This window comes from Nicotiana sylvestris, chromosome 10 (genome assembly GCF_000393655.2).
Source record: "Nicotiana sylvestris chromosome 10, ASM39365v2, whole genome shotgun sequence".
NCBI lineage: Eukaryota > Viridiplantae > Streptophyta > Magnoliopsida > Solanales > Solanaceae > Nicotiana > Nicotiana sylvestris.
The window spans coordinates 99654593-99669784 of record NC_091066.1 but is presented as its reverse complement, the minus strand read 5'-3'; the positions used below and the strand labels follow the sequence as shown (position 1 = coordinate 99669784).

At 34.3% G+C, this 15192-nt stretch overlaps 1 protein-coding gene across 3 annotated transcripts; it reads right to left on the bottom strand.

Moving 5' to 3' along the window:
• Window positions 1-1406: 1406 nt before the first annotated feature.
• Window positions 1407-4275, bottom strand: LOC104217741 (receptor-like protein kinase HERK 1). 3 transcript variants are annotated; one of them, XM_070160570.1, is made up of 2 exons: window positions 4118-4275; window positions 1407-3465 (listed from the first exon to the last, which is right to left on the bottom strand). In XM_070160570.1, the coding sequence occupies exons 1-2, from the start codon at window positions 4163-4165 to the stop codon at window positions 1567-1569; spliced, it is 1947 nt and encodes a 648-aa protein (XP_070016671.1). In that variant the 5' UTR covers window positions 4166-4275; the 3' UTR covers window positions 1407-1566. The 3 variants fall into 3 exon arrangements, with proteins under 3 accessions (XP_070016671.1, XP_070016672.1, XP_009766353.1); XM_070160571.1 differs by having other exon boundaries at window positions 1407-3360; XM_009768051.2 differs by having other exon boundaries at window positions 1407-4274.
• Window positions 4276-15192: the final 10917 nt, after the last annotated feature.

Sequence of the window (15192 nt, the reverse complement as noted above, 5' to 3'; positions counted from 1 at the left end):
GGGCGTATGCTCGGAATCGAATTCGAAAGTTTGTAGGTTGATTTATGTTGTTTTGCCGAAAATTGGCAATTTGGAGTTTAGAAATTTGATCGTAGGTTGACTTTTTATCTATCAGGTTCGGAATTTGATTTTGAGACTTGCAATAGGTCCGTTATGCTATGTAGAACTTGTGTGCAAAATTTGGTATCACTGGGAGTTGACTTGATAGGATTCAGACGATTAGTTGCAGTTCTAGTAATTGTTGAACTTTACTTTGAAACTCATGCGTTTTAGTGTTCGATTCGTAATTCCAAGATATTATTTTTGTGTTTTGATCGTGCGAGCGTGTTCGTAAGATATTTTTAAACTTGTGTAGATGTTTGGTTTGGAGCCCTGAGGGTTCGGATGAGTTTCAGACGCGTTTTAGAATGGTTTGAGTAGAAAATGGGATTTTTGGTGTGCCGGTGCTCTATTATCGCAATTGCGAGCACCAGCCTCGCAATTGCGAAGATGACATGAGGTGGTCTGACGTCACAATTAAGACTTACCCCTTCGCAATTGCGAAGTCAGTAGGCCTAGGGCTTGGGTCGCATTTGCGTCCACTTGGTCGCTTTTGCGAAGTTGTCAAGTTACACAATTGCGAAGCCTTTGTCGCAATTGCAACATTTGTTGAGGTTGTCAGGGTTCGCAAATGTGATCCCTAATCCGCAATTGCGAGGGTTCGCGCACTGTGTCGCAAATGCGATATCTACAGCTGGACATAATAGTTGGAAAGTCGGGATTTAGTATCATTTCTCGCATTTTAGAACTCTAGACTCGGTAGGAGGCGATTTGGAGAGTATTTTTATCTACAAACATTATGTAAGTGATTTTAATCAATTTTTAACTATATTTCATGAATATATGTTAGATTTAACATCAAATTTATGTGAATCAAAGAGGAAAAATTGGAAAATTTGTGAAGTTTTTAAAAAAATAAGAAATTGAATTTGAGAGTCGATTTGGACTCGAATTTTGAAACTAATTATATACATATATGGACTCGTGAAGTTATGGGTAGTCGGAATCTACCCTTGGACCCGTTTTAGAGAGCCCTTAATTTGATTTAAAAGACATTCCTTTTCATATTGGAATACAATGGACGCGGATAGAGCAGTCAATATAGATTATTCATATATTTGACCCCGATTAATTTGTGATTGAGGTGTAGTTGATTAATTGATTGGGAATTCCAAGATGAAAATGGAGGATAGAAATTAATGGCTTCTGATGATCAGGTCTATTTTGAAGGACTCCAAAAGGCTCATAACTGTTTTTATGATTTCATAAGCCTCTTTCTTTTAGACATGACATTCCAAGAGTGATTTAACACATCAAAAAAATATTCAAAACTATGTAGTAAATAAAAAATTATAGATCAAAAGACAGGTAAAAAGTATCCAGACGTGGAAGTGACTTTTTCTGTAAAATTTACCAATTCATAGAACAAACTATGACAAAAAAAAATTCAATCTTCGCATGATTAATGAACAAAAAGTGGAATAAAGTGAGAAGCTAAAGCACAATATATATACCATCTTCACTTGTTTATCTTCCTTCAGACTTAACCAATTGTGAGAAAACCTTACTCATGGAAACTCCAGATAGATCCTCCAGATTTGACGCTTCAAACTGCTCAGCAGAAGCATTGGCATCAATACGACTGAAATCATTCACTTGAGGAGAGAGCTCTCCTATGAGAATTGTACTCTTTTCTTCAGGATCAACTTGAATAACAGCCTCTTGAAATTGAAGCGCGTACTCCAAGTTCCATAGAACATCACCCATTGAAGGCCTGTCGACGCCATAATCAGCCAAGCATTTCTCTGCTGTTTCTCCAAACTTCCTGAGGGAATCTGGTCTTATTTTTCCAGCAAGATTCCGATCTATGATTTGCTCCAGTTGTCCCTTCTTCTGCCACTTCATCGCCCATTCAGCTAAATTGACCATCTCCCTCGGAAGAGATGGATCAATGACATGCCTAGCACAAAGAACCTCAAACAGAACAACACCAAAAGAGTAAACATCACTTTTTTCCGTCAATTGTTGCCTTCTGAAATATTCAGGATCTAGGTACCCAAAGCTCCCTTTCACCGCAGTGCTAACATGGGTTTGATCGAGCTCAGGTCCTGCCTTAGAAAGTCCAAAATCAGCAACTTTTGCCATCAAATTCTCATCAAGCAATATGTTTGCGGATTTGACATCACGATGTATAACTGCTTGCGCATAGCCGGTATGAAGGTAGTGTAGACCTCTGGCAGCCCCAATGCATATCTCCAGCCTTTGTTTCCAGCTCATACTCGGCATATCTGAACCATACAAATGGCTCTTGAGGGTTCCATTTTCCATGTACTCATACACAAGAATCATCTCATTTTTTTCATCACAGTATCCAATCAACGAAACAAGATGACGATGGCGAAACTGAGAGAGCATCTCTATTTCAGTTTGGAACTCTCTAAGACCTTGTTGGGAGCTGGGATTACCCCTCTTAACAGCTACCTTTGTACCATCGTATAAAACACCCTTGAATACCTTTCCAAATCCACCTATCCCAATGACCAAACTCTCATCAAAGTTTTTGGTTGCTTCTTTCATGGCTGCAAAAGGTATGCGATAACTCAAGTTAGAAGCTGCACTCATGGTTGTCCCGTTCGAGTATTTGCTTCCCATAGTATGAGACGTGCCCCCGCCAATAGACAAAGGAATCCACATCTTTGACAAGCGAAGTTGCTCCTGCTTTCTTCTTCTGTGCATGCAAAACAAAACACCAACCATGAGCAAAGCAAGTGTTACACCTACGCTTACACCAATGATGACTCCGATATTGTTTTTCGAGCCCGAGCTTGTGGACGGAGGAACAGAGGCCATATCAGCAAGGCTGCCCCGAGTATTATTCAACTTCAACAGTTCCAATCCATTTAGAAAGGCATCTGGATAAGCACTCTTTGAAGATGGGCCGATACTAATGCTAAGGTTGTTGCTATTAGCTGGTGGTGTAACAAAATCCATGTAATATGCAGTGGCCAATCTGCCTTGAACTTTAGAACTCAGATCAAAATCAGAAGCCGCATTCGAGGAATCAACATAAACATTAAACAACAGCTGATTAGCAGCTGTACTCACTATGTCGCACAAGTGTAAGCGAATGAAATACTGGAAACCTCTGTCCACATTGAAAGCCCATGTCACATTAAAATTAGCAATGGCATCATTACCAGAAGCATCCACATTCATCTTAGTGCACGTACCATACACAGTCGGTGGTGCAATATCTGATGTTGCTCCACCGGGAGTGTACTTTACAGATCCAATCTTTGACAAGGACTTGGCAAAATCTGGCTGTATTAAGTAACTTTTATCAGGAACCCAACTTCGCCATAGCGTATCGTTTTCAAACGACACAGCGGGCCCGCCCATGTTAACTCTAGCAACTGTTTCTAAAGCCTGTGCATACATATCATTGAATACCCCGGGTGGATCAAAGGTGGATGCGTCATCAGTTATAAGGCTATCGGGTACAGAGACAATTTCCAAGGCATTTATATAGGCAATTGAATCAGCCAAAGGAGAGAATATGATTTCAAGATCACTCGTCGTTACATTCAAAGAAAATTCTTTAAAGGAAACATATTTAGGACTAAAATTGCCAAGGAGAACAATCTGTTGTGTGGAAACAGAGAAAGTTGCTGAGCTCAAATCATAAGTTTTGTACTCAAATGGGTAAAAGTAAAGACGGATCCAGTGCCTTCCAGTTTTAGTAATGGGGAATTTATAGCTGGATGTTGAAGTAAAGATTCTAGCTGTTTGATATAGAGGTGAATCATTAGCCTTTGTAATTGAGTTTGAAGGGGTATCAGCTAATATATTTTGAGCAGTTGAAAGAAATTTTGAAGCTGATTTATCAGAGACAAAAACCCTATTACCAACATTAGTATCTTTAGTGGATCCACAGTCTATTAAGTAATTATCTGATGGATTAAACCCAGACACACACAAAAATCCCAACACCAATATAAACAAACTCCAAGAATTCATCATTTAATCTTACACAAGATATAGAAATTCAATAATTGCAACAGAGGAAGAAAGATTGCACCTTTTTGATTAAATATGCTCCAAGACTGAGAAAGAGAGACACCAACATTTGAAATGAAGGCAAATTACAAGACACATTCTTGAGGAAAGGATGTTTCTTTTTGCATAACAGCACAAATCTAGCAAAGCACAGGCAAATGCCAACTCAGATGCAGAACTACTTAAAGAGGATTTTTAAAATAATAAAAACAAACCTTTTCTTTTCTCAAGAAGACAAAAGGGTAATGTATATTTGTATATTTTATGTGTAAATATCAGATAGTTTTAGGGGATTAACCTTTGTAGGTGAATTATTCCTGTGGTAATTAACTATAAGGGGTTGTTTGGTAGGATGCATTAGCTTTGGTATTATAGTAATTTTTAATTCATGTATTACTAATACACCTTATTCAACATTATTCTTATACGCCCTACCATACGTCTCGTAAGAACGGTCGAAGGGGTAGCCCTTTTATTAACGGTTGAAAAAGGACTAAAGATGTTAGTAACAGATGGTATATATTCATGACAGCAAGAAAAAAAGAAAATATATTCATGACAGTAAAATGGGGTTTGTATATATAGTAGGCGTTTTTTAGACATAAAAATTGAAATTTTTGAAGGAAAAAAAAAGTAGTTTTTGGAGTTAAGTTGAAAAATGGTATTTGGAATATGAAATTATATTTGGACATGCATTTCACTCGAAAAAATATTGCAGTTTTGTGAGTGGAGAAACAAAAAATTCTAAAAATTTTGAAAAAAGTGATCAACACTATTTTTTTTATTTTTGAAAAGCTCATTTTCGAAAAATTTATAAAAACTTGTAAAATTTTATGGACATTTTTTTTTTTAAATAATAGAAAAAAATATCTATGTACAAATGGGTCCTTAATCAGGAGATAGAGGAGCAAGCTCAACTAGTGGAGCATTAGAGCAATTCCCGATAACTTCCAAGAAAAAAGAAGGAATAAGTAATGCACGTTTATTTGATGCAAAACATTGTTAGAACTAAAAGAAATTGAATAATGCTGTTTTTTTTTTCCCAACAAACTTTGATTGAGAAGTCTGCTCGTGAAGGCAATCAATCTCAAGTCTTTCATGTAAGTTGTTCACTCAACCAAGTCAAGCATCCCCTGTAGGCAATAATGCTAGTTTATTTCTGACAAACTATAGAAAAAAATGTAGTAGGTGTATTAAACCAATGAATGAAAATAGTTTGTCTTTTATATAAATTTTACTATTATCAAAAGAGTCATGGCTTTACTCGAACTCAGTATTTTAATATATAATGTATATTTTAATCAGAATTTCAAAAGTTTATTAAGTTCAAATTATAAAGGTCCGCCCTACTAAGTTGTTTAATTTAAGTTAGAACTTAAAAATGAATCGTGAGGCTAGCAATCTTTATAGCAGTTAATTTAAGATTTTTTTTTTTCCTAATTTTTTAAAAGATTCATATATTTGACTCTCATCTTATCAAAATTAAAGCACGGTTAACTGATTGATTCATGATTTATTTTATTTTTTTGACTTCTGATTAATCATGATCTCATCTTGTTTTCCGTGTTTTATCTATTATCCTATAGATTTTCAGTCATAAAATATTTTATCCTTTTTTTAAAGAAATTGAGAAAAACTTGTGCATTTCAATTTAAAAATGACAATATCTTTAATTAGGAATATTTCTTGCCTATACTTAATCGATCTTGAACTCTTTCTCTCTTTCATTTGGTAACTTTAGAAAACTCAGGCCAATAAATCCAACTTAAGTTGAAGAAAATCTTAAATTTTCTCTTTATTTAGGGTATATTTGAAAAGCGAATTGGTGTAATTACTAGGTAGTAATTACACAGTCTAGTAATTACACAGTTGTATAATTATGACAACCTGTTTGTTTGTCATAATGTAATTACAGTGTAATTACAAATTTACTGTTTGGTTGCACAAGTGTAATTATACAATTAGATTAAATTTTAAATGAAGTAATTATAAAAATTTAATAGTTAATATAATAAATATATGCCTATAAATCATTTTTATAAGTATAAATAATATTATATTTGGTATTTAAGATGTATTTTTCGTGAATATATATTAATTAGTAATAATAAATTTATAACTAATATTGTAAAAATAATTTTTATATATATTCTAAATTAATAATATTTAGTTTAGTTACTTACAAAAATTAAAAATATACGTTTTGTAAGAACATCATGGAATGCATGTTTGATAAAATATATTAATATTTATAAATATAATGTCATAACATTATTCAAATGTTTGACAAAACTAATCTATCAATTCTAACTAGTAAATGAGCAACATGTAATGTGAGCCAATACTACTAAAACAAGTAAATTAGAACCATGAATATAACACAATTTCAAAATCTAAAAAAAAATAGTTTAATATATGTAATTCCCTCATAATAATAGTAAGTCCCACTACAACTTAAGATTAGGAAACATAATAAGTTTATAACCACATTTAACAACGAAAATCTAATTTAATTGAATCACTCATTGTATGCCAAGTTTGTTAATGATTCATTATTTCTAATATTAGGAGATGTAGTTTCAAAAATAGAATAATAAAATAAATAAGAAATAAAATATAAGAAATTACATGGAATCATAAGAAGTAAAGGTAGATAAATAAAAGATAAATAATGTACAAAGAAAAATATTTTTTAAAAATTTAAAAAAATAAAAACAGAAAATTCATCGATAAGTTTTCTTCTCTTTTCCACATCAGGAACTGTTGATTTTTTCGAAGATTTCTCATCTTGACCTTGTTTCATAGGGTCATTGCGTATTTTTGTTCTCCTTTCGGCTTCAGTGGTTGCTGATGAACTTGCAAATACTAATTCCTCTTGAGTGATATGAAATCGAAAGATGGCCCATCGAAATTGAGTGCTTTATTTGGTGTACCTCCTGTAACCCTTCGGAGTTGTTGAATCAGCCATTGAAGAGGAAATTTAAAGTTTTCTGCTGAAAACCTAACAATGGTGAATATTTAAAAAAATAAGTGAAGATAAAAAGAAGAAGCTTTAACCGGCCAAAAACCCAAAAACTTTAACACTTACCACAATTTTTTGGAGCAAAAAAGTTAAAAATTGAGAGAGACAATGGCATTGTGAGAGAATCGTGGTTCAACGACGGGGAAGACAAACTTGCTGTGAGAAAGAGATCGTGGAGAGAGAAATAAGATATATTGTGCGGTGATTTTGGGAGGGAGTAACTGAATGAATGAGAGAGAAAAATATTATACAACATATTTAATGCATTAACGGTAGTGTATACCATAAATACATATTTTTCTATAAAAAATAAAAGGTAGCTATAGAAATAATATTTTAAAAGGATTTTGATTTATAATAAATAAGGTGTAAACCTTTGCTATAAGAGGTAAAATTTCTTTTAATGATTTCATATTCTTTATTGGAGAGAATATTATGATCCAAGCCCATGTCATGTATTGTTCACTTTGATCCAACAGACTTTACGGGTTTGTCCCTTGGGCTACACTATCATCTAGCCCAAACGTGTGCGTATCATGTGAACTTGTGACATGCCTTATAAAGCTTTTCACTTTCCTCTCTAATTTCGATGTGGGATTCGCCTAAGGTGACATATGTACCTCTTCTTTAGAAGCTTGCCAACCTAGAATCCTACTAGTCATGCTTAACCCGCCTCATCAGTCCGCCCTTCGTCATGGGCATCACATTCTCCCCCCTTGGGACTCAACATCATCGCTGAGTTTGCCTCACTATCATACTGAAGGAGATTGGGCTCTGATACCACATTTGTCATGACTTAAGCCCATGATACGTATTGTCCACTTTGGCCTAACAGACCACACGAGTTTGCCTCTTGGGCTACGCCATCATCTAAGCCAAAAGCACGAGTATATAAACTTGTGTTATGTCTTATAAAGCTCTTTACTTTTCTCTTCCATTCTGATGTGGGATTCACCTACAGAGACATATGTACCCCTTCTTCAGAAGCTTGCCCGCCTAGAAGCCTGTCAGTCATGTTTGATCTGCCCCTTATCAGTCCATCATCCGTCATGGGCATCAAATAAAAATAACATTTGTCTAAAACAGAACACCGAATATTATTTATTTTTTTGGGATCAACTGGTCTATTGTTAAGAATAGAAAAAAAAATAAGTAAAGGTTGATCGATATTTTTTTACAAACAATTCTTTGATCGATAACACATATAATCAATTCTTCCAAAATTTAAGCCAAATTCTAATCCAAAAGCAGGTCTATCAATAATTTCTTTTTCTTTTGTTATCTTCTTATTTTATGGGATTTCAGAAGAGACGGAATATATATATATATATATATATATCGAACTAACTCCTGCTTTTAATTAATAATGATTAAAAAATAACAAAAAAAACGAATATAAAGAAATTTAGGACACATGCAGTAGATGATCAATCCAAAGCATCACTGTCAAATAGAGAAAATATTTGATTATCTAAATACCTAACAATGAAACTCTTTCTGCTCCAATTTATCTGGTAGTAATTTTTTAGTTCGTTTGGTAGCTCTAAAATTAGAAATAATTTAATGGTAACTCAAAATTTCATTTTATCACACAAATATTACATGAAATCTTATTACTATGGGATTCAATATTTTTTATTTTTAAATTCGTATCTTCAAACTTGTCACATAAATTGAAACAATGAAATAGTAGTAATTTTATTTCGAGGATAACTGTAAGGTGTAGTAGTATCTGCTGCTGTGAACATAACGGATCAAAATGTTGCTAGATCTAACAAGCTCATATAAACACGCTATTTGTTGCATCATTTAATTAGGAAGACAAAAAAAAAAGTCAGCTATTCCAGCGGCTAAGTAAATAATTTACCTTATAATAATTGTTGTTTAATTTTCTCTTTCCCATTTGCTGAGGATTCTAATACTTGTGTAAATTCAAAACTCCAGGACACTATTATGGAGTTTCATTTTATTAAGTTCAAACTCCATAAAAAAATTCTGAAGTATTGGATGATATAATGTTGAGATTGATGATATGAAATCTTTCAATGTCTAACAGTTCCTTGTTTTTGTACAAACATTGAGTTTCAAAAAAGATTTTGATAATCTTTTCATTATCATGTTGAAGAAGAACTACGGAGAAGAAGCATTGAAGATAACTCTAGGGCTGCGTTGCAGTTTCAACTTCTACAAGAGAAATTTCCTGGAGAAAGAGGAGAAGAAGAAGCACTTTTGTGGGAGCCGAAACTCAAAATAGTGCCATTTTTGGCACAAAATACGTTTCTATGGTTAAAAAAAAGTTACATTTCTACATAAAACGCAGTATTACTTTAACGAAAAGTTAGCCGTTAAAGTTAAACGCAGTATTATACTGTGTTTTATTAAAAAAAAAAAATTATAGGAAAACGCATTACAATACTGCGTTTTCCTTAAACGCATTATTGTACTGCGTTTTCCTTAAACGCAGTATTGTACTGCGTTTCCCTATAAAAAAATATAGGGCCCCTATATTATACTGCGTTTAATTAAATCCCTATATTTTATTATAGAAAAACGCATTATAATACTGCGTTTAAGGAAAACGCAGTATTGTAATGCGTTTTCCTATAATAAAATATAGGGCCCCTTCTTCCTCCCCACGATCACGACAGAACCTCCATTTTTAAAAAAAACAATCCCCACCACTGCTGGTCCTCCCACTGCTGGTCCCCTCTCCCTCCGAATTAAAAAAAAATCTTGGGCCCCACCCGTCACACAAAAAGCGAAGAGTGTAGGTTCCGCATACAACACAAGCCTTGGATTCCTTCTTTCGGGGTTCAAAAATTCGATTTGGATCTATTTCAAAAAACTGTAATCGAGGTATTTTGATTTTGTTTATGTCGAAACTCGTAGAGCATATGCATATTTGTTTTGTTGAATGTGTTTTCACGTTGATTTGTGTTAAGTTTGTGTTTAAATTTGTATGTTATTTTAACCTAGATTGAATTATTAGCCGTGGGACAAAAAATAGTTAAAACTTGATAAATAATTTTTATTGTTAATGTTATGTTTTTATTTGCTTAAATAATAAATAAATATTATTTATTTAGTTTGTCGTTCATATGTATGTTATGTTTGTTGTTTTTATATGTAATAGTGACCTTTTAGCGTAGTAAAATATAGAGCCTTATGGCGTAGTAAAATATAGAGCCTTTTAGCGTAGTAAAATATAGAGCCTGTTAGCGTAGTAAAATATAGAGCTTTTTAGCGTAGAGTCTCTGTGGTTTAAGTATGTACTAACTACAAACTCTATCCAATTACACTTTACAAAATTAATTATTTAATTTATAAAAATAAACTTACAAAACTAACAAATAATATATGTTGTCAAATTAACTCAAATATCGAGTCTGAAATCCATAGATAATTACTCAGTCCAATTCAATAATTAAATATTTAATTTATTAAACTAACAAAATTTTAAACTTATTGAAATTGACGCACATAATAATTAAAGATAACTTTGTAACGACCCGACTTGTCGTTTTAAGAATTAACGCCTCGTTCAACGACTTAAGATCTCGACCAACTTCGTAATATGTATTATGACTCGCATGTGAGGTCGAGTTTGGTTTTCGGAAGATTCGGAGTTAATATAAAGAATATTTTGAGGCTTAAGTTGGAAAAAGTCAACCAGATGTTGACTTATGTGTTAGAGGGTTCGGATGTGAGTTCTGATGGTTCGGTTAGGTTCGGGAGGTGATTTGTGACTTAGGAGAGTGATCGGAAGTGGTTTTGGAGGTACGGTATAGAATTAGGCTTGAATTGGCGAAGTTAGTATTTTGGCGAATTCCGGTTGATAGGTGAGATTTTGATCCGAGGGTCGGAATGGAATTCCGAGAGTTTCTGTAGCTTCATTATGTCATTTTGGACTTGTCTGCAAAACTTAAGGTCATTCGGACTAGTTTTCATGTGTTTCGGCATCGGTTGTGAAATTTGAAAATTAAATAAGTTCTTATGCTTGAATCCATGCATAATTGGTGATTTTGATGATATGTGATGTGATTTGAGGCCTCGACTAAGTCCGTGATGTGTTTTTAGACTTGTTGGTACTTTTGGTTGAGGTCCCGGGGGCCTCGGGTGTGTTTCGGGTGAGTTTTGAGCGAGTACGGACACCCCGGAACTTAGAAAATGGAGAGGGCAGCAGTGGCGGCGCGGACCGCGCTCCTTCTCGCGCTGGCGCGCGGCCGCGCAGGGGAAGAATCTGCAGGTCACTGGTCCTACTTAGGAAGCTCATATCTTTTGATCCACAAGGAATTTTGAGGTGATTCAAAAATAAAAGTTGTAGCCCTTCGTGTCTAGTTTCCAGAAAGGTAAAATATTGCACTTTGGATATCTGTAGAGAAAGTTATGGCCAAACTACTAAAGCCTGTCCCTGCAGAGCAAGGTCTGCGGGACCGCGGACGTTTCTGCGAGGACCCTGCTGATTTTGCACGGACCGCGGTCATTTTTGTGTGGTCAGCGGTGTCGGAATCCGAGGGGTACTCTATAAATACGAGGTTTTGGATTTTTATTTGATATTTTGACCTAGAGAGCTCGGATTTTGGCGATTTTTCGAAGGTTTTTCAAGAAATTGGTCGGGGTAAGTGATTCTAACTTAGATTTAGTTAGAGTACATGAATCTATCACTGAATTCATCATTTAATTCGTGATTTGAGATGGAATTTGGGAAGAAAATTGTGGAACCTTTCAAAAATGTAAAATGATGATTTGAAGGACCAAATGGTATCGGAATTGGATAATTTTGGTATGGTTGGACTCGTGGTTGAATGGGTGTTCATATTTTGCTACTTTTGTCGGATTCTGAGATGTGGGCCCCACGGGTAATTTTGAGTTAAATTTCGGATTTTAATGGAAAATGTAGAAATTCATATGTAATTAATTCTTATAATTTTTATTGACTGAATCGAATTGTTTATGACTAGATTTGAGAATTTCGGGCACGAATTCGCGAGGCAAAGGCTTGAGTTGGTCGTGGAAGTTCGAGGTAAGTGTTTGGTCTACCCTAGCTTAAGGGAATATGAGTTGAGTATATTTGCTACTTGTTATGTGATGTGTCCGACGTATAAGCATGGTGACGAGTATCTATACGTTGGGGGTCGAACATGCCCGTGAGTCTTGTATTATAATTGTTGTGACTCCGTTGTAGTTTATTGCGCTTCATGTGTTATTATTATTATTGTTCCCTTGTTGGAATGTTTGTTTTGATAGTATTGTTCCCTTGTTGGGATGTTTGTTTTGATAAGTATTGTTCCCTTGTTGGGATGGTTGTTTTGATAGTATTGTTCCCTTGCCGGGAAAGTTAATGAAGTAATTGTGGTTCTTGAACTTCGAGGAGCAATGACTCAAGTTATAATACGAATTGTGAAAGTTTATGAGATAATTGCATACTTTGGAGCATTGGCTCAAGTGTTAGAGTGAGTTATGAAATGAAAGTGAAAGAAAGAGAAAGAGGCATCGATTGTTCTATTGCCGGGAAATTTATATTATTAATGTTGTCCCCTTGCCAGGATCTAAATTGTTTACTTATTGTTCCCTTGCCGGGATTCTTATTTTAACCTTGTCTATTCCCACGCCCCATTGTTTGTGGTTGCTGCTTGGGTGAGGAAGAGTGATAAAGCACGAAGGGTGATGCCGTGTATTGTTGTTTGTGAGGAAAGAGTGTAAAGCATGAAGGGTCATTCCGTGCCATGATATAAATGTTAATGCACGAAGGGTCATTCCGTGCCATGATATAAATGTTAATGCACGAAGGGTCATTCCGTGCCATGATATAAATGTTAATGCACGAAGGGTCATTCCGTGCCATGATATAAATGTTAATGCACGAAGGATCATTCCGTGCCATCATTATGTGAGGTAAAGTACGAAGGAAAATGCCCTGTACTTTATATGATTGATTTGGTGAGAACGAGAGTAAAAGCACGAAGGATGATGTCGTGCAACTGTTGTTTTCCTACTCACTGTTGATGTGTTTACTTGTTATTAATAATTCAAGTGTATTAACTAGTTAGGTCCCTTTACTGTTGTAACCCATTGTGTTCGAATCCATAGTGTTTGCGATACCTCGCCTTATTTATTTGTTTGTGTTCAAATCTCCAAATTTCAAAAAAAAAATTGTCACATTTTTAACTCAATTGATTTCTCGTATTAAAGGTACTAATTCATTCGATATTGTACAGTAATTGAAAAGGGTATTTTCTTTATCAAATGATTTCAGAAATAAATAAATAATAACGTCATCTTTTCTTGTTGATTTCCTAATTGCGTTGGGAGATGTACTCTACTTTAGGTTAAGTGGACGAGGCTCCTTGAACATTCTTAATTGTATTGGGTTATGGAACCTATGAGCTGAGTAACATGAGAATATTGTTGTGCAATGTGAGATAGAAATATGTGGGCACAAGGTGCCGGGGAAAATATTATGATTTTATTTAATGGCACGTGAGCTGTCCGTGAGGTTGTGACATAAATGTGGGCACGAGATGCTGTGAAATTTCGAAAGTGGGCTGAGACCTATATTATTTATGATTATAATATGAGGTGTCACAAGGTGACCTTTACTCGAAAGAATTATATTCGAAAGATGCTTATATGAAAGATATCTATTTGAAGGAAATATATTCAAAATATATTTATTGAAAAACATATTATCTTAGAGATTATTACTTGAAGGATTTATAAGCGAAAGATTTATATTTGAAGGACTTGATTAATTGATTGCACTTGTATTTGTTATTTGTTGAGAAGCAATTTTGGTGTTCTTGTTGCCAGTTATTTATATCATTGGTTGATCATCGTTGCCATTATTATTATTTGCTTCATATTATTTTGTACGCTATAAACTGCACAGGTTTATGTGAGTGTCTAGTCCTAGCCTTGTCACTACTTCGCCGAGGTAGGCTAGACACTTACCAGCACATGAGGTCGGTTGTGCTGATACTACACTTCTGTACATTTTTGTGTACAGATCCATGCCTTTAATCGACGGTAGCTATTCATTGCGGTGAAGACTCAAGGTAAACCTGCTATAGCATTCGCAGTCCTCAAAGCCACCTTCAATTGTACTTATTTCCATTTGTTCCCTTTGCTTCGGAATAGTGATGTAATCATATTGTATAACTACTCTTAGAAAGGCTTGTGACTTGTACTACCGGTTTTGGGAATTGCATTTTGTTTAGAGTAATTTAATTTAAAGTTAGTGAATACCCATATTATTACGGTAAATGTTAGGCTTACCTAGTTTAGAAACTAGGTGCCATCACGACTTCTTTTGAGGGATTTTTGGGTCGTGACAAACTTGGTGCTACTGGGCCTCAAATATCGAGCCTGGAACTCATAGATAATTACTAATTAAAGATAGTTTGGTGCGATCGGGCCTCAAATATCGAGCCTGGAACCCGCAGATAATTACTCAGTCCAATAAAAAAATAATTATTTAATTTATTAAACTAACAAAATTCTAAAAATATTGAAAATGACACACATAATAATTAAGGATAACATGGTGCAACCGGGCCTCAAATATCGAGCCTGGAACCCATATATAATTACTCAGTCCAATTAAATAATTAATTATCTAATTTATTAAACTAACAAAATTCTAAAAATGTTGAAATTGACACACAAAATAATTAATGATAACTTGGTGCAACCGACCCTCAAATATCGAGCCTGGAATCCATAGATAATTACTCAGTCCAATTAAATAATTAATTATTTAATTTATTAAACTAACAAAATTCTAAAAATATTAAAATTGACACACATAATAATTAAGGATAACTTGGTACAACCGCGCCTCAAATATCGAGCCTGGAACCCATAGATAATTACTCAGTCCAATTAAATAATTAATTATTTAATTTATAAACTAACAAAATTGACACACATAATAATTAAGGATAACTTGGTGCTACCGGGACTCAAATATCGAGCCTGGAACCCATAGATAATTACTCAGTCCAATTAATAATTAATTATTTAATTTATTATAACACAAACACACAATTAATATTGTTTAAATTATAGTAGACGAC

Bases quoted from the DNA above. Each gene is read 5' to 3' on its own strand.
- LOC104217741 (XM_009768051.2), bottom strand. From the start codon at position 4,059: ATGATGAATTCTTGGAGTTTGTTTATATTGGTGTTGGGATTTTTGTGT.